Raw genomic sequence first — 24,430 nt, forward strand, 5'->3', positions numbered from 1 at the left:
ATGACTTTTTTGATGGCAAGCATTTTGATTTGAAGCATAGCTGGTTGATTTGTCTGCTCATAGAAAATAATGCGAGCTTATGACTTCCTGTTGCAACTTGAACAATGTTAAAACAAAAATTTCAGCTTGTATTCTTGTTACGTAGAAATCTTTTAGAAGTCAAAAGGCACCTGTTTTTTAGAGGAGCCCTGATTTATAGAATGTTAACATTCTATGGTTAACAACCATTCACATTTCTTTTCCTTAAATTTTTCCTTTTCTATTTTGCTTTGTGGTTGTTAATAGTTACTGATTTGTAAAAGTTGTCTGGGTATTGAAAGCATTAACTCTGTCTTACCTGTTTGAGTTCATTTGTGATTATTTTGCTAGATAGTAGTTTTGCATTTTTATGGATTCCAGTCTCTTGAAATGTTCCATTATGATTTCTCCCAGTCATATATTTTATCTTATGATAAAAATTTTTGAAAAAAATGTTAAGATTTGTTGATTTTCAAGAGAGAGAGAGCAAGTGAGTACATGCGGGTGTGTGTTTGTGGGGACGAGAGGCAGAGGAGACGGAGGGAGACTCTCAAGCAGACTCTCCACTGAATACAGGGCTTGATGTGGGGCTTGATCTCATGACCCTGAGATTGTGACCTGAGCCAAAATCAAGAGTTGGACATTTAACCGACTGAGCCACCCACGCACCCTTAAAATTTTTTTTAGGAACCTAGAAGTTATTTGATGTAGGATGAGGTAGTCATTAATTTTTCACAAATCTGATCATGTTTAGCCAATACTCTCTTGTTTTAGGTTTATGTCCGGCCAAATTTTTTTCTAGTTTGCTTATCTACATGAGGCTTTCCCAAAATGTCATCCTGTTATTAAATGTCAGCCTATTTCTTCATATGTGCAGGTCACTAATCATACTCAGTATCACATCCTGTGCAGGTCTGGTTGTCAGGCTCATTGTGACTTTGTCCACATCTTCTGTGAGTATAAGGCATAGAATGAGTCTCGGGGCATCACTTGATATGGTGCTCTCTTCCAAATACTTGTTCATCTTCTAAACAGCTTGAGAATGTTAAGACCTTGTTTCCTCAGTGTGGAAAGAACTTTAAAAAGGAGAAGAAAGACAAGCCTTGCCAATTTTATTTCATCTTCTCTGTGTAGCATTCAGTATCTATCTTAGAAGAAAATTGTCTGGTAATTCAGAACACATTGTGGGCAAGGAAAGGACCTTTAGAAGTGGAACACGTTCCTGAGATGCAAAAGACTTTTTTGGGAATACTGTTTTTGAATCTCTTTTTTCCCTTTTTTTTTTTTTTTTAAATTACTTTTTGACCTTTTACCTGTTTCCCTTTTTGTTTTAATTTTCTTTTTCTTGGTGGTTCTCCATGCTGCCTGTCCCTTGCTGTCCATTTTTCTTCCCTGATATCTGGTCCTCTTGCTTGATGTTCCTGTTTTTGACCCATTTTCCTCTGTCTTCTTACTGTTCCTAATGGGATGATCTCAGGACATCCGGATGAATGGAAAAAATGTGTTTGGAAGCCTCACTGTAGCATGATTACCTATTTGGTGATTATGTTTGGATAAAAAGATAAGATTGTTCAATTGAAGCACAGAGCAGGGGAAAGAAATAGCCCATAGATTTACTCAGTGAAAAAGCCCAAATCATAAGAAAACATATTTTAGTCTTGTATATAAATATAAGGATTAGAACAATATTCGTATGAGATTGTCATTTTATGAAATTACAGAATTTCCATGAAATAGTAAAAGTTCCTTACTTTATACTAATATAAAAAGTGATCATCATTTCTTTAGTCATAGATGAAAATAGAGGATGTGGCACTGAATGTGTGGCTGGAAAGTCTGACTTGCTCAGTTTTCTGTGCAAGACCTTCATTATCTTCTGGCTCTGAGAAGAAAACCTACAGCTCTTGTCCCCCTTTCTTTGTACTTCTCTTCTGGTCTCACTTAGCAGTCTTCTGTGGCTCTGAAGGTCTAGGAAGCACACTGGATGGAGGGGCGGGAACTCACCCAGAAGAGCAGGCAGGGCCAGAGTGCTATCTACACTCTCTTGTGACTGTTCCCAGCCTCCCAAAGCTGGAGCTTAGGTTTGGGGTTGAGCATTACGGACCAGGTTGCCATCCAAGAGTCTCTAGAGTTTGCACAATCAATGGATTTCATCCCCAAAATTCTATCAACTTTTTCCTGGATGGCAATATATTTGTTAAAAGAGGGGAGATTATTTCAGAGAATAAGGTTTTTATAAACAGAAGCTTTTAGAAACATTTTATAATGGACAATATGTTGTTTTTACTGCATGTTATTTTCTAGTAATAACAAATTATGCCATAGCAGATTTCTTTTTTTTTTTTTTTTGCCATAGCATATTTCTAGAAGCTTTCTAGCAATGCTTTTCTAGGAAATTCAAGTCACTGAACACTTTACAAATAATTTTCTTCGCTCTAATGTATAAAAATAAAAAGGTGTTTTGTAAGTGTTTTCCTAGCTTTCTCAATTTCATAATGTTTGAGTTCTTTGCGAAAGAATGGAAAGTTGAGTGCAAATTTGGTATCCTAAGTTATAGGATAAAATGGAATTTGTCGACAAAAACAGTTGTAATCTGCATTATTGCATGAGTTAGGGCCTTTGCCAAGTGACCTTAATGTTCTTGTTTTGGAATGTGGCTTAAATATCTTATCCCCTCTTTTAATGCATTTTGAATGTATTTTTATGGTCTTTTCCCGTAACTTAAAAGCTCCTTGGGTTATGATTTTTTTTGTTTTCTTCATAGTATTTAGAATGGAGTCTTGCACACTGAAAATGCTCATAAAATATTTGTGATTTGACTTGACTCTAAATTAGAGATGTATTTAAGGGTTCCAAGAATCCAGATGATGTCCGTGCTATGTTGAGTGTACTGTCCAGGGACTACAAACTTATTGCTGACACAGCAGTACACTTTTTTTTTTCTAGAAATGTAATCTCCCTTATTCAATGTGCTAAATATTTTATTCATCCCATGTTCTTCTTTTCACTGGAAGTTGGGTAATGTTGATTTCCTAGACTCCCAGGTTGTGTCTAATTATAGTCGTGACTCCACCCCAAAGTGTTGCTGAAATGACAGTGGACAAAGGAAACCTTCAAGAAATAGTTCTAAGAAAGGAACTTTATAGTTTTGCTCATTTTTCAGTTTCCAAGAATAACACAAAAATCGCACTAAGGGGGAAAACATCAGCAGAGCACCTCGGAATGCTTCTTAGGATCAGAGGCACAATTTGATAATACAACAGTCCTCTTCCCTTTGGGCAGGTTTCATTCAGCCTTGTGAGCAGTTTGGAAAAGCTTATTTGGAGGGAAGTCATAAAAAAATAAATCCTCCATGGTTTGCAGTGTACATTAAGAGCTTTAAAAATGTTCATACCCTTTGGCCCAGAAACTTTCCTCCTAGGAATTGTTATCAGGAAATATTTAGACAGATGGACAAATATTTAGATGAAAAAGTATTCTCATCATTGTTTATAATTGTGACAAGTTGAGGGGGGAACCTCATGTGTCCAACAATGGGTTATTGATTAAATATATTATAACCTCTTATACTGTAGAACACTGTGTAGCCCTAAAAAGTCATTGGATATGAAAAAAGTCTGTGCTCTGGGTCGTCGAAGTAATGTCTGGGATTGGAACAGATCTCAAGTTTCTTGTGCTTTATATCATACTATGTGGAGACTGAGGATGAGTTGTAGGGACAGCTGATCATTAATGGGGATTTGGATCATGAAGTACCCTTGACTGTGGTAGGGTCTGAGAGCAGGGGCTGAAAGTGATCTCAAACTAATTGAAATGACAGACTATTTCTTAGTTTTTACACTTAGTATAATTTCCTTTTTCCAGTCATGGTAAAAATATATGCTAGTAAAAATACTATATTGTAAGAAAATAGTGCTTAGGGTTATAAAAGCAATTTAGAAAAGGACGTGGCTGTTTGGAATTTGCTTTTTATGTGCATTGACTGCTTTTATCTTTTCTAAGAAATCATTTTTCATTAGAAGCACTTTCTTCTTAAGCGTGAGTGTTTGCTTCATTCATATTTGTGATTCGTGTGTTCAGCAATGGCCCTTGTTTGTGAGCAGTTTCTAAGCACTAGTGTTACTTAGCCCATATGTGTTCCATATTTTTACTAAAGATGGACATTTTAGTATTAAAACTTTAAGAACTCCTATGTCAGCTAAGCCTCCTAGGACATTGTGTAAAATCTCTATTTTGAGACTCAATTAAATAGGTATGTTGAAAGCATTTTTCTAAACAGTCATTTTGATTCTGAAATCAATCATCATCATTCAAGTATGTGAAAATAACCAAAATTCTATCTTAACTGATAACCTGAGCACTAGATTTCTGTAAATTCTTAAATCCCTATAGTTCTTATTTATACATGTGCAAGTTTCTTTAGGGGGAACAGTAATATTTGCTCAATTTCTGTTCCTGCTGATCCTGGACACTGAAAGATGTTGCCACATTCATTACAAGAAAAGGAAAGTCCAGCAAACATTTTCCATTGCTTTTAAAGAAACATTTCTTTAAAGTTAAGTTTTATTCAATGCCTTCTCAAGGTGAAATCAAAAGGCCAAGGATTTACATGAATTGCTAGTATCTTTTTGGTTTTAGGTGTTCACAGAGCTTAGGCTTTCGGTGTTAGGAGTGTAAAAAGTGAGTAGTGGGACTGTCATTACAGCTGTGTACCATGGAATGCAAGGGGGTGCTCTTTACAAAGATTTTACTATAAGCTCAATGTTACAAGGTCATATCCAGGGGCCCTGGAGTGTCATTACCCTGTCTTCCCTTCTGGTCTGTCCCTCGGAGGAGCAGAATCAGGGGTGTTAGATGGAGTTAGACAGTGTCAAATAGGTGCTACATAATCCAATCTCCTACAAGTCTCTCTAAAAGCCTTGTTTCAATATAAGAGCAGAAGATAAATCAAGGGATTAATAAAGCCTCCACTACATAAAAAGATAAGCAGAAGAGTTCTAAGCATTGAGTCTAACTGCAATGGAAAGAAAGTTGCTTCAGTTTCTAGTCTTCCCCTTTCAAATATCTATTTGAAATAAAATATTTGAAAAACGAGCAAGAAGAAAGCATTAGCATTTGGGCTGAAACAATCTTTCTTGCAAAAGTACTCTGATTTGAAGTGATCATTTTTACTTGAGAAACCAAGAGTTTCAGTGGCTTTAAAGTAGTTCTTTTTTGGGTGATGATTATGAGCACCAGAGAATAAAATTCACTGTGTATTAGGTTTGTGGTTATGTCAGGTTTGCTCTGCAGTGTTAGAATGACTGATGCCTCATTTGGGGAAAAAAATACAGTGGGTGGTTACGACTGTTTGCCATGCTTTATTATAGAGGATTCAAATTAGAAGTAGTATTTTCACAGGAAGGAAAAATGTGCCAAATATTCCAAAATATGTTCCTACCCTTAAGGGCTGAAAATAGTAAGGAGTCATTATTGGTGGAAAGTAAGTTAGGTTATTAATTTACATATTATTCTGTATTTATGCCATACAACTTTCTCCACTTCTTTTTTTTTGGAGGGGAGGAGTGATTTGGTTTACATTTAGTTCACTTACCATTCTAACAAATTTGTATATGAAAAAATTAAAGGGAGAACACTGGAAGTTATATTTGTGTTGCTGCATTTCTAGATTTTTTTTCAATCTGAGAGGAGTTGACATCTTTCTTTTTTTGATGAATGAACACCAAAAAAAGGGAAATAAGGAAACTGATTTTGAATCAGGAAATATCTCACAATTGATTTTTCGACATACGCCAATAAATTATATGAGGTACAAATAGGATATGATGTGACAAGGTAAAAGCTAGAACTTACATAGCTAAATGAAAAACATTCACTCAAAGTACTATAATTATCTCAAGAAACAGGTTTCTGTTGCTCAAATTTTTGGGTATCTCACCTCCACAAAAGATACTACCTTTATCTGATTAGCTCTGCTTTATCAGTCTTAAGTTTTGGGTTTCTGATAATATTTCGTTAAAAAAAACCTTTGAAAACCATTTCTGATGGTTGTACAATTCTGAAAGCACCTTTGCATTGAGGAGTTCCTTTTCTGAGTAAAAGTTTACGTACACTTATTAGGAAAACTTCAGTCAGTATAGAAATAAATCAAAACAAAAGTGAAATTCCATAGAAGTTTTGCTTCCTCAACAACCACTTGTTATTGAGTGCAGTGTAGGTGCTTGAGTATCCTGTTTGTTGGTGCACAGGCAGCTGTCGGGCTGGGGGTTGGGAGGGAAAGCACGTGGGCAGGGGGCTGCATTGGTTCAGTAGCCAGGTCTGAGGGCACCCCTTCCTATTTCTACACAGGCCTCTTCCTCTGTACAGAGCAACAAGCGGGACAACAAGCGAGCTTCTCAGGCAACCTGGCTTTTAGAAGGTGAAATTGGAATAAATGCTCCCCAGAGTGCATGAACTGAATTGTACGTTCAGGTTACTTAGAATTTTCCTTTGTTGGCTTGTGTTCTTTACACAAGACTATTTATATCAGATAGACTTGATTGTAGTTACTTTCTATTTTTTTTTAAATCAAGAATTGTCTAGATTAATATTTGAGAGAAAGCTAACGGTTAATACATTGTTAAACTGTGCTCTTGCATGAAGTCAGCCTGTGACTTATCCATCAGTGGTTCTCAAACTGTGGTCCCCAGACCAGTAGCATCAATGGCATCTGAGAACTTGTTAGAAATGCAAATTCTCAGGCTCTACAGTAGGCCTACTATATGGAAAGTCTGGAGGTGAAGCCCCACAATCTGTGTTAGAATAAGTCCAGCCAGGTTAATATTGGTGCAAGACAAAGTCTGAGGACTGCTGCTCCATATAAAAGCAAGGATTTAGTATTTTTTAAAACATGGTATTTCTCTTCTCTCATTCTCCACTGTTTACCCCAACTCAGAAGCAGTGATGTTACTGAAGTGTAATGTCATTTATCCTAAGCGCTATGCTTTTTTTCTGTGTGTTCCTTTTTCTTTTCTTTTCTTTTTTTTTTTTTTTTTAAGATTTTATTTATTTATTCATGAGAAACACAGAGAGGAGAGAGAGAGGCAGAGACAGGCAGAGGGAGAAGCAGGCTCCATGTGGGGAACCCAACGTGGGACTCGATCCTGGGTCTCCAGGATCACACCCTGGGCTGAAGGCGGCGCTAAACTGCTGAACCACCTGGGCTGCCCTCTGTGTGTTTTTCTATCTTAAATGTCATTCATATGGTTGTTCACATAAGCCCTATGAATGGGTTCCTAGCACCTCCCATTTGATTGCAATGGTTTATTGACATGTCTTTCTGTTTTCCATGGTATCAGGAACTCCTTGAACATGTTACAGTTCTTTTTATCTCCAACACTGAGTGGAATTTATAGCATATGCAGATGCTCAATAAATATTTACGTGAAGGATGGTGTGACAAGTAACAAAAGGGTAACTTCTCCAAGATTAAGTATTACCAAAAGGCAAACTGATGTTAAAAGAAAGCTAAAACGGGTGAATGTGAATCCCCCAACTGTCAGACTGCTTACGTACTTCCTCCAAAATTGTTTCCTCCTTTGTGAAATTGGCCTAATTCCTACTTCACAGGTTCTTACAGAGTTCCTGACTCAAGGTAGCTCTGAAAAATGGTTGCTAATTTTAAAATTAGTACTTGTACATTTTTATAATCTTAGAACTTTTATTATCCCACCTTGAAGTCATACTATATATATATATATATATTTTTACCTTTTTTTTAAAAAAAGATTTATTTATTTATTTTAGAGAGAGAGAGAGCATGAACGGGAGGGGCAGAGGGAGAGGGAGAGGGAGAGAGAATCTCAAGCAGACTTCATGCCAAGCATGGAGGCTGATGAGGGCTTGACTCATGACCCTGAGATCGTGACCCAAGCGAAATCAAGAGTTGCTTACCTGACTGTCCCACCCAGGTGCCCCTATTTTTTTTACTTTTAAAGTTAATCTACTCATTGTAACCAAAAAACAGATAGACTTGATTAAATTAAACTATTTAATATTTTGAGGAGGAGAAGCTAAAAAAAGTAGTGGTGGCAAAAATTATAATCAGTATACACTTATGAAAAAAGCTCTCATGCTAAATTTGTATAAATATACTTGTGTTTTTTTAAACAAACAACAATACACATTCATTTTTTGAGTTACACTTGTCAGACTATTGTAAAACCTGACTCTGCCATGATTCCCAGGAATTTGTGCGGCGTTTCTTTTTTTTTTTTTTTTTACATATACCTTATAGATAATATATGCACTCTTATAAGTCTTTGATGCTTATTTAGACCCCACACAGATACATATCTTTGTAAAGGAGTCAAGGATCAAAAAAATTGTATCCATTATATATTGAGAGAATCTAATATTTATGTTTTAGTAGAAAAAGAATAGAGACTTTCCATGGAGTCATTTGTATCAACTAATAGAAGATGTATGGGCAGCCCAGTACACTGGTGTAATGTCTTGTTTCTTTTTTTTTTTTTTAAAGATTTTATTTATTTATTCATGAGAGACACAGCGAGAGAGAGAGAGAGAGGGAGAGAGAGAGAGAGAGAGAGAGAGAGAGAGAGAGAGGCAGAGACACAGGCAGAGAGAGAAGCAAGCTCCATTCAGGGAGGCCGACATGGGACTCGATCCAGGGTCTCCAGGATCACACCCCGGGCTGCAGGGGGCGCTAAACCACTGAGCCACTGGGGCTGCCCTAATGTCTTGTTTCTAAGAGAGCTGGTCCCTAAAAAAATAATAGGCAAGATTGTGCCACTCTTGGCTCATTGTTAGGAGTTGGAGGTGTGGCAGCTTAGTTGAATAGAGTTGAGGTTAAAGATCCAGCTAGCCCCTCATTTTGGAGATGAGAGCCCGGGGCCCCGAGAAACCACAGTCTGTCATGCTCTCATGGCAAGTCACAGCTGGAGCTAGAATCATAGGCTCTGTGTAGTCCCGTGCTGGTGACATTACTTTCTCAGGCAGCGCTGTTGGCAAGGCCATCTTGTACGAGCCACTTTGTACCATTTGATGCCAAGGACTTTTTGATGTGGCCTGAAAAAAAATAATGTTAAGCTTTTATGTTTTGCTTTTTTAAAAAAAATCAAGTTAGTTATCCCATTCTTGAACTTTGACCTCATCTACAACTTAGCTTTGGGATCAGATGGCATGGGAGTTAGGGATGAGGTGAAGATCAGTATAGGGACCTCGGATGCAATGCAGTGAGGAGGGTTTTTTCAGTTCATTACTTCCTAATAAGCATAGCTTTTGCAACCCAGCCTTATTAGAATCACTGCTTTGAAACATCCGGTTAAAGATGTCCCTTCAGACAAATCCTGAAGCTCTGAATGTTTGACTGTGTGCAGGGCTGTTTGCCAGCTCAGGTTCACTCTCTATCTACAGCAGTGAAAGACTCATGACTTAGGCACATTTTTATAACAGGATATAGATGTTTGAGTCTCAGCTGCCAGTGTAAGGTTTTATTCTCTTTATTCAGGTTGCTATCAAGGATTGTCTGGGGAAGAGAACCTTAAAAGATCATCTAGATTTTAAAAGCTCTTATATATGTTCTATTTTGACAGGGTATTTATTTTAAAGGGGTTGCTTAGGAAGGAAGATAATAAAAAGAAAACAGTATCAAACAGAGATATTATTAGATCTGCCATTGCACAGAAACCAATATTAAAGTAGATCTGGCCTGATTCTCTCTAAGGAATTTTAGTACTTAATGTGCCGTAGGGATTTTGATGTAGCACGGTGGGTCATGAAGGATGCCATCATGACAAGGGTTTAAAGGCCATCATTGACTAAGTTATTTAGACATGAGTTATCTTGGTAATTTTATCTGTATACAAATATTTTCTCATTCAGGAGTTCTGCTTCTTTCCTGGAGACTGCCAGGAGGCAGATTGACTTTGCACATGAAACCAAGCATCCTCTGGCTGCTAGGCAATGTGCTGCATCTGGTGCCTTCAGTGTCTAAGTGTGTTTTCAAAGATTGGCTAGAAAGAGTATCTGAGAAGCATCTTCTGAAGAGAGAGCTGGTGGTTCCCCAAAAATCTCTGATGAAGAATTTTGAACTTTGGTGACTTTTTTTCCCCCTCTCTTTTTGCCATATAAGTAAACTGTACCCATTCATCTAGATGAAATACTTCATCGGAAGTTAACCTGAGACAAAGTCTGAAACAATAAAGTATATCAAAGAAAAACTTGGGACCAGGACCATCAGAGTGTGGCCCCGCACACTCACTGTGGTCATTTTGCCCTTCTGGGCTAATCTCCATTTCTACAGCCTGTGCTTATTCTCTGTGTCAGTTCTTGATAAATACTAGACCCTAGAGGAAATTCAGATTATCTTGGATTAACCACATGCATTCAGAGGAACTAATGAACAAAAAGTACTCCTTATTTCTTGCAGAATATCCAAGTTCCAGAGAAAGAAGTCTTCCAGAACTCTTTAAGGTCAAATCCCTTTCAAGATTTAAAGGCCACTGGTTACAGAGATCTAAAGCAACAGATAGTTACACTGCTTCAAAAATAACTATTTAAGGAATTCAACTAAAGTCATTCCTAAAGAAAAAAAATTAATAAACACTTGGAATGAAAGAGAAGAGACCTCAAAGTGAAATTAAATAATAAAAATAAAAGTTGATATTCAGCTTCTTTCTTAAATCATAATGCAAGTGAATTTGAAAAAGCTGATTAAACTCAATGTAATTGAGAAGGAAAACTTAATGTTATCGTGATTGTGCATGATCTTAAGCAAAAGCTGAAAAGCAGGATGAAGGAAAAATGTGAATCAAATGTATTTCTGTAACAACTTTATTTTAGTAGTGTTGGTCCGTGCGTGGTACAGTGTACACGTGCACACACCACAAATAGTTGCACGTCACTCGACAGGAAACCGGACTACTTGTGGGCCAGTTTTGGATTTGTGGATCTAGCCTAACACAGTTTCATGTTGGCAGCCCTCAGGTAACTTCTCCCAGTCACATGGATTTCAAGTTCCTGACAGTTCTGGGTCAGTGGGTTCCACCATTGTCAGAGCTAACGTTGGTCCCCACTGGGACAGAATCAAATTTGTAATGTTGCCTGGATTTGATTCTCTCTCTAGTCCATAGTCTACACGGTAATGAACTAGGGTCAGATCATATTTCCTAAAGTTTGCTCAAGCTAAACTTGTGCCTCTGGGATTTGGTGTATCCAGTAGTGTTCTAGGTGGGCTGATCTCTTCTTCATAATGCTTGTTGTATCCTTTGTTCCCCCTAAAATCAGTTCACAGCTAGGCTATTGCTAAAAGAACTTCCTAGGTTTAGGCTTCTTCCTCTGAGCTATTTTGTGTAGCCATCAGATTAGTATTCTTAACATACTGCTTCTTGACAGTTCATCCTCCAGCTTAAAAATCTTTGCTGGCTACCCATATAAATAATAAAGGCAGACTCCCTAGCCAGGCACTTGAAGCTGTCTGCCTCCAGCTTGCCTCTTCAACCCTGTTTCATACTCATCCACTGAGAGTCCTCAGGGCCAACCCCAGCATGTGATAGGTGATGAATGTCCTCATGGGTGGCCATCATGTTGACAGAACAGTCAAATAATTGACATGGATAGACAGTGGGATGTGTGAAGTAGAAAAGGCCTGTCTGTGGGTGGTTTCTTCCTCTCCACAAGGGCTCTCAACTCCCTTTTCAGGGTTTTTTTTTAACTTCCACTGTTTCCGTTAGAAAGGGCCAATGGGCATCTAGAAGTATAGGCACTAGTTCTTTGGCCACATCAAGTTGTGAGGTCCTTTGGTGTCATGTGACTCTTAAACCACCACCTACATCTGTAAAATGAGGGGTTTGGTATAATCTTGCCTTCGCGATGGATCTGTTTCCTTTTCCACCCTGAGTGCTCTGAAGGCTTCTGTCTGGAGTTGTGCTGTCCACTATGGTAACCCTTAACCACAGGTGGCTGTTGAGCATTTGAAATGGCCATTAGGTGAGCTGGAAGTATAAAGTACACACCAGATTTTGAAGATTCTGTATTAAAAATTATAAAATGTTTTGATTTGTATTTTGATTACATAGTGAAATAGTAAATTATAGATATAATGAATTAAATGTGTGATCAAAATTAATTTCACCTGTTTCTTTTTGTTTTCTAATGTGGCTTCTTAGAATTTTCAAGTTATATATGGGGTTCACAAACGTTTCTGTCAGCCAGTGCTGGTCTAGAAACTCAATTTCTTACATAATGAAAAATTTGTATACCTGCTTTTTAATTGTTAAAGCACATTGAACTTTCAAGAAGTATGAAGTGATCGGTGTTACCAAACCAGTCAGAACAAAGAGATATATAAGGAGCCTGTCTTGTAGGCAAACGTGTAATTTCTCTTAGGTGATTTGAAGTATGAGACTAACTTGAAGATGCTTCATTATTCTTCATGAGCGGTTGGGGCTGGGACTGAAAACAGAGCATTTCCAGGTTGGCACAAGGGAGGTGTTCTTCTCCACGGTCAAATCCTGTCATTCCTGCCTTGCCTTTTTATTCCTGGACTCTGCGATTTCATCCTTTAATGTGGTAATAGCCATGTGGACAGCATTTGGGCAGTGGAGATGTTTGCAGGAGAGTTGCATGACTTTAGAAGTGTGTCGAGTGTGGAAAATGTGTTGACTTTGACCCAGGGGTATGATTTGTGGGCAGCTTTGAAAATTCATTCTATTTTTCAAGTCCCTTAAGTCACATAGGTTCCCTGTGTGTTTCAGATCACATAAACAATCTCTCCTCTGGCCTCATGCTAACACATAGGATGTGTCTGTTTAAAGGAGTTCTGTAAATGCACCAAGGGCTCCCAGTAAGCTGGCAAGACACTGCTGCTCGGCCAGAGTCCTTACTGTGATGGGACAGGGAATAATCAGTGTTTCCCCGCAGCGCCCACAGTGAAAGTCCCATGCTTGGTAGTGAACACGAGAATGGCCACATAGTCTTTGTAGATTATATCTCTACTCTGCATAAAGGCAGGGAATAATTTGCAAATATGGTCACATTTTCAAAATGAAAGCATTTCTTTTACAGTTGTGTATAAACAGTTGAATTCTTTATTAATTGCCTATTAAGTTCAACACACCACGATACAGCAGTGTACATTTTGGAGAAGCAGTAAATATGTATGTACGTTCTGATTTCTAACTAAATGTTGTGCTTCTGGACAGCTACCTCTGCACTGATGAACCACAGGCTTCATCTCTGGTATTTGGACCTAGGAGATGGTTTTAGACTAAGAAAAGTTACAACCCCTTTTCCTTGGTGTGAGGAAATGAACAATGCTGGTGCCAGTTTGTCTTTTTTTTTTTCCTCTGCTCTCTAGTATAAATATTTTAATTTTGACACCATCTGTGAATTGCAGTAACATGGATTTTATGCTCCGGTAGGGTTTACATGAATGGTTCTGGAATCTCTCTTGAGCACAACAGGCCAAGTGGTTGGACAGGGCTGGAGATGGGAGGTGTGGGGAGTCCAGTGAGGCTGAAAGGAGACAGGGAGTGGATCAGATCTACTGAAGACTCCTGAGCATGCTGATAACTTCATCTCTTCATGTGGGGTAACATTTAAGAATTTTAAGGTGAACACAGAGGTGGTAGTGGTGTGGTGGACTTGACAGTTGTGAATTGTCATACACTTCTATGATAGCCAAGTAGAAGATGAGTTTGAAGGGCCAGAGATGTGGAGGCAGATTAGAAGGCTGTTCTGGTAATCAAAGTAAGACATCAAGAAAGCTTGGGCTAGCTAGAGACCTGGAAGAAAGAAGGAGTTTGATCTAAGAGATATGTAAAAGGATGAGGTGATAGGATTTAGATCTATGGTGTGAAGGAGACGTGCAAATCTAGAAACTTTTCCCAGTGTCTAGCCAGAAAAGGGAGAGGACTGAGATTGTAGGCTCACTGGGCAAAAGGAGGAAAAGCAGGTTGGAAGGGTGTTCTGTTTGGAGTCTGAGAGGCAGAGTATAGACACAGCAAGATGATGGTGGTGTGGAAATGCATCATGAGACCGTGGTAGGTCTCTTTGCTTTAGAAAAAATTTGCCTGATGACAAATCTCTTGGAACCTGCAAAATACCCATTGTAAGAAAAATATTATTCAGGAAATGGCAACTACAAAAAGCTGCTCAGACAGTAAGGTACAGGTGAATCTGCTCAGAATAGGAAAGTGTTCTCATTGGAGTAGGTGATGATGGAGGGAGTGGGTCAGAGGGTGGTAATTCTCATCCATCAGACCTCTATTAACCTGGAGACAAAGAGTCTGGGAAATTCCTGATTGCCTTTCAAGATGTATCCAGGGCCCCCTTTTCTAAAAGTCTTTTGAGCCATGTCTATGCTTCCGGCTGAGGGGGACAGCTGGCCTAGCTCTCTCCTCTGGGCTGCGGGTGTTCTTTGTATTTCCAGGTCTGTGTTTTTGCTTACGACCTGTATGGTCTTTGCCAGGAGTAGTGGGTTTTTTGAGAGGCGGACATATGTAATCTCCATTTTGTTTTACCTTTGACACATGGGGTATATCAGGTATATCTAGCCCATAGTAGTGTTCAGTGGGTGCTCACCAAGTAAATGCAGGAGATTTATTTATACACAGAAAGTGTAATAGTCTGTACAGAAGAGAGGGGACCTAGGTTATGACACCAATTCTGCAATTGGTTTTTTGACCTTGAGCAAGCTAGTTAATTTTGCTGGACCTTGGGCTTCCTTATAGGCAAAGGCGATTGAACAGGAATCTAGGAAATCCATGAATGGTCTTCAAGAGGTCCCTGGATTTCTTGAGATGAAATGCAGAATTGTGTATACTTACATATGTGTGTATTAATCTATATACATAAAGGTCCTCTCTTTTCCTTCGGAAAAGGCCTAGGACTTTCAACAAACCTTCAAAAGGGAACTGTGGCCTTAAAATAATCAAGAACCACTGAATAAAATGTGGTGGCTTTAAAATTTCTATATATGGACCAAGGTAGCCTTATGGCTGCGTGTGAGGTTTAGCTAAAGGATTTGTCTTGAAATTGCTATTATATGACAGTTCATTTATGTAGATTTTTATATTTATTCAAGACAGTTATGGAAGTGATAGAGATTGTAGGGAAACATATGCTAAAGCTTCTCTGAGCCCATTCCTTTGTGCTGTCATTTCTTAGAGTTTTTAAAATTCTGTGTGAACTGTATAGATTGTGGTTCTTATTATGTGTTATCTTCAGGAGTTGACCAGGCATGGGAATTTTTTTTTTTTTTTTAATTTGCTTTAGCAAGGTCAAGTGTGATTGTTTTGGACTTTTAGGAATACTTCCAAAAAAAAAAAAAAAAGGAATACTTCCGTATGACAGGAGTTTTTGTTTTGGTTTTTGAATATTTACATGGAAAATTACCTACAGGAAAAGCAGAGAATGAATAAATAAGGAAAAATGTTTACCATTCACAATCTTCATTTTCTTTAACATAATCCTATAATTAGATAAGCTTAGCAACTGTTGATGAGTATCAGCAAACACTGGCCATCATGTGCTTAAACAGAGGTACAACCTAACTTAATAGATGTATGCACAGTCATTGGAAAGCTTTGTTTTATATCTGGTGCTAACTTGAGGTAGACCTCTCACATTTTATTTCCTGAAGTGATTTGCAAAGACCAAATCTTACTTTTTCAACAAGGATGGTGACTGCAATGGCATTAGGAATTAGCACTAGAGAGATGGGACATTCTTTTATATGCATTTTATAGATAAAGATAAATAGGTAAAGGACCTAAAGCATAGACCATCTCCTTAACTCCTGTGGTTACCCAGCTAATGAGAGGTGGAGCTGAGATTTGAACCCAGAAAATCTGAGTCTTAAGCTTATGCTCCTAACTAGTCCAGTATAAGATTTTCCTAAGGGAAGGTTCTTTTTTTTTTCTTTAGAGCTTTTACTTTTGAAGTTTTGAAACAATAAGTATAGAATAATTCTTGCTTTTATAATCATTATCAAGGCCTGCACAAATTATACATAATTTAGACCCATTTAACCTCTGTAATTACTCTACTCTTTTGAACAATGGGAGTTCATTTCTCATGGTTCATAATCTTGATACAGAAATCTTGTTTAGTGCATTTTATCTGGCTATACTCCTTTGCTTTGCCCATAGGGGAGGTGCTAGGAACATTTTCTAGCAATGAACGGTATTCAAAGCAACAACCAGGTGTTTTAGGAAAGATCTCAAATGTGCTGCTAGAAATGACACTAAGCTGAAGTATATCTTAATGGGGTAATTTACTGTGTGAAATTAAAACTGCAAAGAAAATTAAGATAACGAATTCTGTTGATTTCCTAGGAGACTTCAGGTAAAATATATTGTTAGTCTGATAATCACCATCTGTTTGAGTTTAGAATTAGGCTTCTTCACCAGGGAGTCTAGTGTCTGGGGCGCCTGGGTAATACCAGGTCTTCTGGGCTGCCTCTGGGTTGCACCTGATGGAGTCCAGAACCTTGTGCTTCTGTCTGAATTACTCAGTCCGTCACTCCCAGGCCACATCGGAGTTATGTCCTTGGGGCCATGGTTGTTCCTCCATGACCACGCAGGGCACTTGCTCTGAGCCTGCAAGAGCCATGATGTGGCATCCCTGCCTTATCTTCAGCTGCTGGATGCTAACTTCAAGAAAGCATTGCAGCACCACAGTATGAACTACTAAGCTTCTCTTGCACTTAGGATTCAAGCCTACAGCCCCCAGATTGCCTTGCAGAGCCCACCTCCCTGTAAGGGTCACTTCTCAAGGAACTTCTACTGAATTCAGCTCCCTGTTCATGAATCTTAATGATAGCCTTTCCATTGGATCAGCGAGAGGACTGAGAGGTAAATCTTCACGATAGAGAACTCAAGGAGATAAATCCACAATTAATTAGCACTTTTTGGCAGACCTGTGTGCTGATCCCTATGGTTCTCTGCTGTTACTGTCTATGGCCATGGCTTCCTTTACTCAGGAACTTAGAAGTAGCTGTAACATACTGCTTCTGCATGGATGACTTGTTTTAATTACAAATTACATTATCAACAGCACGAATGCTGGATATGCAGAAAGTAGGAATTTTCTAGAAGATTCCATGAAGAGAATGGTTAACGTGGGTAGCTTTATTAGAGTAGAGTTCTCTTTTTGGAAATTTTTTTTTCTCTTTTTGGCTTTTCAACCGACTAATGGGGATGGTGAAAATAAAATAAAGAGCTCAAACTAAATTGTAACCACCATTGGGGGTAAATTTGATAGAGGGTATTGTCACTATGTATAGTGTTTCTAGATTTGAGGAGATAGGTAATTCTTTCTCATATTTAATATTTAATTTTCATAATGGTCTACTTCAATTATTCATTCATTCCCTGCTTGTGCCAGGCTAAGCTCTTTACATATCTTTACACATATTATCCCCAGTCCTCACAACAGTTTTGAACGGTAAGTATTATTCATTGGAGCAACAAATATTTTTGTGTTAAGCGGTTGTTATGACTCTGCCTGTGAGCTAGGTGGTAAGAAAGAACAGTGGAGAGAAACAGTTGGAGTTACTTAATGTTAAGGTGTTCCTCATTGTTGGATGGGAAAGACAGTAAATAGATCAGTAGAATGCCTTGTTATATTCTTAATACACTCCTTAGGGGAGTATAAATTTGTAAAAAGTTTCAAAGAGCAGTGGTCATACTTTGGACCTCTTCATCCCATCTGAGAATCTTTTCTATAGAAATAACCTAGATACAGTTGAAAAGATAATTGGCAAGGATGGTAATTTTCATCATTGTTCTCGTAGCAAAATGTTGAAAAAGCTCAGTGGCTGGAGAATAGTTAAATCATTATGTTATTTGCATACACTGAAATGTTGTACAACATTAAGGTAAATTAAGTAGATCTGAATGTGTTGACAACAACTGTCTGGGATATATTGTTAGGTAACAGACTCACGTTTTAGAAAAATCTGTATGATAGGAACATGTTACCTAAAATAACAATCATGAAGAAAAGTGAACAAATGTATGCAAGAGTCACACCAGATTTTTAGCTCAGATCTCCATTAGGCAGAAGGTGTGTGTATGGTGGGGACAACTTTTGTGTATTATTACTATGTTATTTTAATTTAACAAAATAAACAGGAGTCCTTTTCAGATATTTTAAACAGCAAATAAATTTTTAAATAAGTTGATGGGTACTAGGGCAGAGTTATGTCCTAACAGGAACACAAAGGACCTAGACTGGAGTGGGAGATGTCAGAGAAGGCTCTGGTGGAGAGAATGGCCTGTCAGAATTCAGATTGTACATGGTCAGCCACGCAGAGGGACAGAGAGAGAAAGAGAGCATCCTGCTCAGGAGCATCCCAGTAGGTGGCATTGGAGCTGGCCACCTCCATGCTTTATTTAAAGGTTTGCACTGGTCATCCTGGGTTCTTCTCTTTGCCTCTACGGCGCATCAGCCACTGTGCCTAAGTACTTCTCACAATTCCACTTCTCCTCTATCTCTGCTGCTGCTGGCATAGACTTCTCATTTCTCAACTGGAAGATTCAGAAAACCCCTTGGTTTTCTTGTCTGGCCCCTTGTCTATACCCCATGCCCTCTACTCCCATCTATCCTTCACTGTGCTGAATGATCTTCTAAAAACACACTTTTGATCTGGGTATGTTCCTTTTAAAATTCTGTCAATGATCCTCCATAGATCCTGGGATCTAATCCCCCCTTCTAAAGCAAGTGTACCCAGCCCTACTTACCTCTTAACACTTTCCTTCCAAAATAACTGTCATTTATATTATCTGGAAATATTTTCCTTTTTTTACAAATGCCACTCTTCTTTATTAAACAAGGGGTAGATGTAGGTAAAATATCTGTAATATGGATTTAGTAGTTGGTTGTTGGCCTGCTAACTTGCAAATGTCCTGCCTGAATAGTTAGTTACCTCTTTGTAAGAGTTCATGTCTGTAATTTCAAATTATGTTGACATAACAATTTAGAAATTAATACATTTCAGGGAAAATAGTCTTTTACTGTCCTTGGGGATATTTTCTTTTGTAAATATTCTTGAATGCATGTCTCTCATGTCTGGAGAATCTGGCATTAATTTGTGTATTTGTCTATTCCAAATCCGGATATGCTCCACCTTTATAGAATACACACTGTTCTAAAAACACTACATTGACTAAACAGTCTTATTTGCTTTGGCTAAACTTAGAGTTAATGGATGTACAATTGGATAGACACAAAACTGAGAGATTGTCCTGAGAGAGTCACTTTAAGACATGCTACGCATTATTCTTCCATCCTTTTCATCCACTGAATCTGAACCTTCATTATTTTTCTATTACTGAATGGTAATAAGTAATGGTTTTAAATAAATAATAGGAATTGGTTTCATCTTGTTGAATTTCAGAAATGTTTGTACTTCATAAGACACATTTAATGTAGGACCAAAGTGATAATATACTATCTTCTAGCTCCCTCTGGTGGATAATTTATTATACCAAAAAAAAACCAAACTGCAGTCTTGAATGGGAATGGGTAGTGAGTGAATAGTTCTGATTGTTGCTGGGAAAAGGAATGCAAAATACATTCTTACCTTTATATATATCCTAGTTATTATAGATAATATACCCAAGAATAAACCATATTTCTGTTAAAATGTAAAATACAGCATAGTAGTAAATTACATCATACTAATGTTACTGCTGTTTTTCTTCTGAGTAATGCTGGGACCATTGGGCAAAATAGAATCAGATTTCCCCCCACAGCTTTAACACAGTGCCCATCCGGATAAGGCTAATGCTGAAATGCAACAGTATCTTTAATTCATGAGTCTAAGTACTACACAGATTATTCCAGAATCTTCCAAAAGCTGGACATTTCTCTCAGTAATGCATAATTTTGGAATTTTAGTAAATAGTTATTTTTATTTTGAATCAATTTATATTGATAAACTTATTTATTCATTCATGATCTTCTAAATTTACAGACTCACTGAAGATACTTTTATTTTTAGTATGGGGAATTAATTGATATCTAGTTTTATCTAGGTGGTTGTGTCTTGCTTTCAGTTCAAATGTTCCACAAGGTTAAACCAGGAAGAAATTGTGCAGTCTTTCAATTAAATTTTATTTGTATATAATGATAATTTTATATAATGAAAGTTTACATTTATTGAGTTAAGCATTATCTCATTTAATTTTTGCAGTAACTCCATGAGGCTGGTAGTTAGTTTTTGTTATCCACATTTTATAGAGGCTAGTAAAAGTGAGCTTAGCTGAAATCTGATGAGCCAAAGCTTAACCACATATCCTTACTCCAGAGCTGTACATTTATAACTTAAGCAATAATACTATCTCCTGAAGTAGGCAAGAGATAGGTATGAGGCTAATACTTGTATGAGACTTCTGCTGGAGTGCTGAAGACCTCGCTATTATGTTTCTGTGTTTGAACTGAATTCTTCAGTTCATCTCAGCTCAGAGGGAGATTTTTGGATTTTTTCCCCCCTTGTTCTGAATAGGCCTTATAGAAAAACCTCTTTAAGTTTTGTTTAGTTTTGAGAGTTAGGACAAATCAAATCGGTTACCGGAGAAACAGGCTTCATGAGAAAAGTACATTTTAGTTCTTAGGGTTCCTCACTGAGTCTTTGAGAGAGATGAACTTAGGTCCAAAGTGGTAAGGAACCGGGGTGCCTGGGTAGCTCAGTGGTTGAGTATCTGCCTTTGGCTCAGGTCGTGATCCCGGGGTCCTGGGGTCCAGTTCCTAATAGGGCTTCCCACAGGGAGCCTATTTCTCCTTCTGCCTGTCTCTGCTTCTCTCTGTGTCTCTCATGAATAAACAAATAAAATCTTTAAAGATAAATAAAAATAAAAGTGGTAAGGGAGGGTAAAATCCTTAGGTTTAAAAGCTAAAACTATAGCAGGGCTTAGGTACTGAAGTCTTCATAAGTAATCTTTAAGTTATGTACAGGTAAGCAAGGGTTAAGGAAGTTCTTTTTCTGCAAATACTCAGAATTATAATGTAATTTTCTTAAAGTTGGCAATAAAGAATAGCTATCATTTAAATAAGTAATACTTAAATACGTGTATTATATTTTTAATTTTAATCATTGAGATGATTAATAAGCTACCTATGATTATAGGCAGTATCCAGATAAGAAAACCGAAGCCCAGGGAACTTAAGCAATTTGCTTCAGGTTATATGGCTAATGAAAGGTAAAGCCAGGATTTGAACTGTGGTCTGGCTAAAGAGCCCACATTCTAAACCACTTAGCTATATAGCAGTGCTACCCAGTAGGACTCTCTGTGATGGTGGAAATGTCTGATGTCTGCGTAGTACAGTACAGTAGCCACCAGCCACATATGGCTACTGAGCTTTTGAAATGTGGCTTGACAACTAAGAAACTTAATTTTTTGTTATTTTAATTTTAATTAATTTAAATTTAAATAGGCTCCTGTGGCCAGTGGCTTCTGTTTTGGATAGTGCAGCTTTACAAGACCTTTCAGATTCTGTAGAAGTGGAGATACAAGACCTCTAGAATTACCATAACTCTTTGCTTTGGTGATAAGGAAACTGCAAAACTGATGTTTAGTAATCTGTGTGGAGTTACAAAATTAACAAAGGGACATGATTATAAATAATCTAGGTGGTTATAAATCTCAGAAACAGCTCTTCCTTTTCTGTATTTTGTGTTGGTGTCCTCAAATTTAGGTTTCTGCTGCCATTTTTCTCTTAGGTTATAAAACTATTTTCAAAAAACATTCTTATCTTAAACACATGTCCAATTAACACTTTTTCTTTTTTCTCAGGTTATAGAAACCCTGTCACGACTTTCTCGCACACCGATAGCGTTGGCCACAGGAATCAGGTAAGCTCATTTCTCTGTGGTTCATGTGTTCCATTCCTTCAATGTAATGGTTACTTATTGAATGGTTACTGTTAGTAAAAACACTTTGCGTGCAGGGACCGTGTCTCATTCATGCATGTACAGTGGCTGATGTATAAGTGCCTAATACGCATTAGAAATTAATAGAGCAAATAAGAACCTTATTTGTAGAGTTGAATAAGATACATTGGCTAAACATCATTCTCAGTTCAGCACTAACTTACTGATGGGGTACTTTGTTTTCTTAACTTCCTCCAACATTTTATTTCATTACATATGATTCATCACAAAACCACAGATGCTCAAGTAAATACTTGAAAAGCTGTTGTACATTTATTTCCTATAGTCCATAACAATACCTCACAACTTTAGGAGTTTAAAAAGTAATCAAGCAAGTATAAAATGTATACAAGGCTGTGTGTTGAAGGATTAGTACTAAATGAAGTAAATTGAGTAAGTAATTATGACTTGGAAGTAAACTTGGAAGTAAATCGAGTAAGTTAATTATGACATCTCCATGCTGTGGAGTATTATGCAGTCAGTAAGCACGGAAATAAATGTAGACACGTATGTTTTGTTGGGCTTTTTCTCTTTAACATACTACCTACTCAGAAGTTTGTATTTTAGTAACATTAGAAAAACAGAGCAACAGTTTCAGTAGCCATACAGCTAGGCTGCCTGGAAATTGAATGGATTTCGTTGTTTGTCTGGTTTCTTCAGGGCTCCATACTTCAATCTCCAGCCGTTAGGAGTTCTGTGATGCCATGTCTCTCCCTCTGTTGCTTCCATTTTTCTGTGTCCAGCTTACATTCAGATTTTAAGGGAGAAGACATAAGCACATGTTACAGAGCTGATTGGCTGTGTCCAGGCAGCCCATTCCTGGATATACAGCACAGTGACCCCAGGGAGGATACCCTGCAGATCAGTTCTTGGAAATGGGCTATGAATTTGGCAGCTTTCTACAGAAGTAATCTCAAGGCTGGATATGTGTCCAGCACCTTATAATTTGCTCTACATGATTCATCTTTCCATATTAGTATATATTTTATGCCATTACATGTAAACCACAAATTTTGAAATAGCTGGATTCTATTTTTATGTATTTATGTATTTTTGATTCTGAAAGGATATACATTAGAAAGTTTTCCTTTTTAATAATTATTATCTGTATTTTCAAATTTTTGTATAATGGATTGCATTGGTATAAGAGTATAATCAAATGTGCCTGAATTTAAGGAAAAAAAGACTTTGAAACTTCAGCATTTCTCATGCATTTTAATTTATTTGAAAAATGTAAATTCCTTAAATGTCTTAAGTATTCAGTTAATCCATAAATACGAAAATCTGCTTTTCAATATATTGAATATAATTATTTAGCAATTACTTAGTGCTCATTTATTATTTTGATAGATCTTCTTATTTTTATGAAACATGACACTGGCTGCATATAAAGAAAGTAAAATTTCTGGCACAATAGTATAATTATGGTTGTGTTAGATATGCATTTAGGGAATTATGTTGGGATTATGAAAAGAGTGCATAGTACATTAGGCAAAAAAGCCAAAGGCTAGGAAAAGGGGATCAATTAAAGTGCTTTTCTTTTAATTGAGAACAAAGAAAACATCCTACCCTCCCTAAGGTCTGGGTTCACTCATTTGTCTAATATATGAAAATAAAAACTACACCTTAAATATTTTGAAGTCCGAGTAGAAAAGTCTGCCAGAATCAATAATCGTATATAAAGGGCACGGATATTTTGGTCTTCAAATAATTTTTTATCTATATTTAGTGGGCTGAGTCATGCAAGGATGATTGTTACCAAACTCTTTGTCAGATCAGCTTCCATAAGTGGAGAGAGACAGTGCTGAAGGCAGGGACACTTGGGTGGCTGCCTGTTTCCTGGACTGGGAGCTACAGTGGCTGCTGCATGGTGAGCCTGCAGGTGAGCCGTGTGTGGCCAGATGAGCATATTAGCATGTCCACAGCTGCTCTGGCGACTGCAGCAACCACCGGTAATGCTACCCATAATTTGCAGTAGCAGGTGCCAGTGTCCCTGGGCGATCCCATTCACGGCCACAGGATGGGCACTTTGGGAGAAGCCCGGAACGTTGTGTTAAACATGATGACTGCTCTAATCACTGTGCCAGCAGCTGACCTTATGCATTTAGTGAGAGCTAAATGCCTAGCCTAATGGTTGCTTATTCATCTTTTTTTTTTTTTTCCTTTCTCTCTTCTAGGCCCTTCCCCACAGAAGAGAGCGTTAGTGATGAAGACATCTACAAAGGCCTTCCTGATTTAATAGAGTACGTTGGGCATCTTCAGCAAAATTAAACCACTGCCAATGTTTGCATCCTTTATGGATTTTAACCATGGATGTTAAAATAGCTTTCTGAAGCAGAAAAGTGGCTTAATGATTAAGACGTGTAAGAATTCACCTGAAACTAGTGATGGAAAGCTTCACAAGAAAATGTACTTCATCTGACTTTAGTTCCTATTGCGTGCCCCACACCATGCCACTCCCTGTGGCGAGTGAGG

The 24,430-nt window shown here is 37.7% G+C and overlaps 1 protein-coding gene across 4 annotated transcripts in view; it reads left to right on the forward strand.

Moving 5' to 3' along the window:
• Positions 1 to 24,430, forward strand: part of VAV3 (vav guanine nucleotide exchange factor 3) — a 352,019-nt gene that overhangs the window by 129,140 nt on the left and 198,449 nt on the right. For all 4 annotated transcript variants that reach the window (XM_025417450.3, XM_035717928.2, XM_035717929.2 and 1 more), the window contains exons 3-4: positions 21,819 to 21,877; positions 24,133 to 24,198. In XM_025417450.3, the coding sequence (XP_025273235.1) occupies positions 21,819 to 21,877; positions 24,133 to 24,198 (125 nt within the window). The remainder of the gene's footprint in view (positions 1 to 21,818; positions 21,878 to 24,132; positions 24,199 to 24,430) is intronic.

Source organism: Canis lupus, chromosome 6 (genome assembly GCF_003254725.2).
Source record: "Canis lupus dingo isolate Sandy chromosome 6, ASM325472v2, whole genome shotgun sequence".
In the NCBI taxonomy this organism is placed as follows: domain Eukaryota; kingdom Metazoa; phylum Chordata; class Mammalia; order Carnivora; family Canidae; genus Canis; species Canis lupus.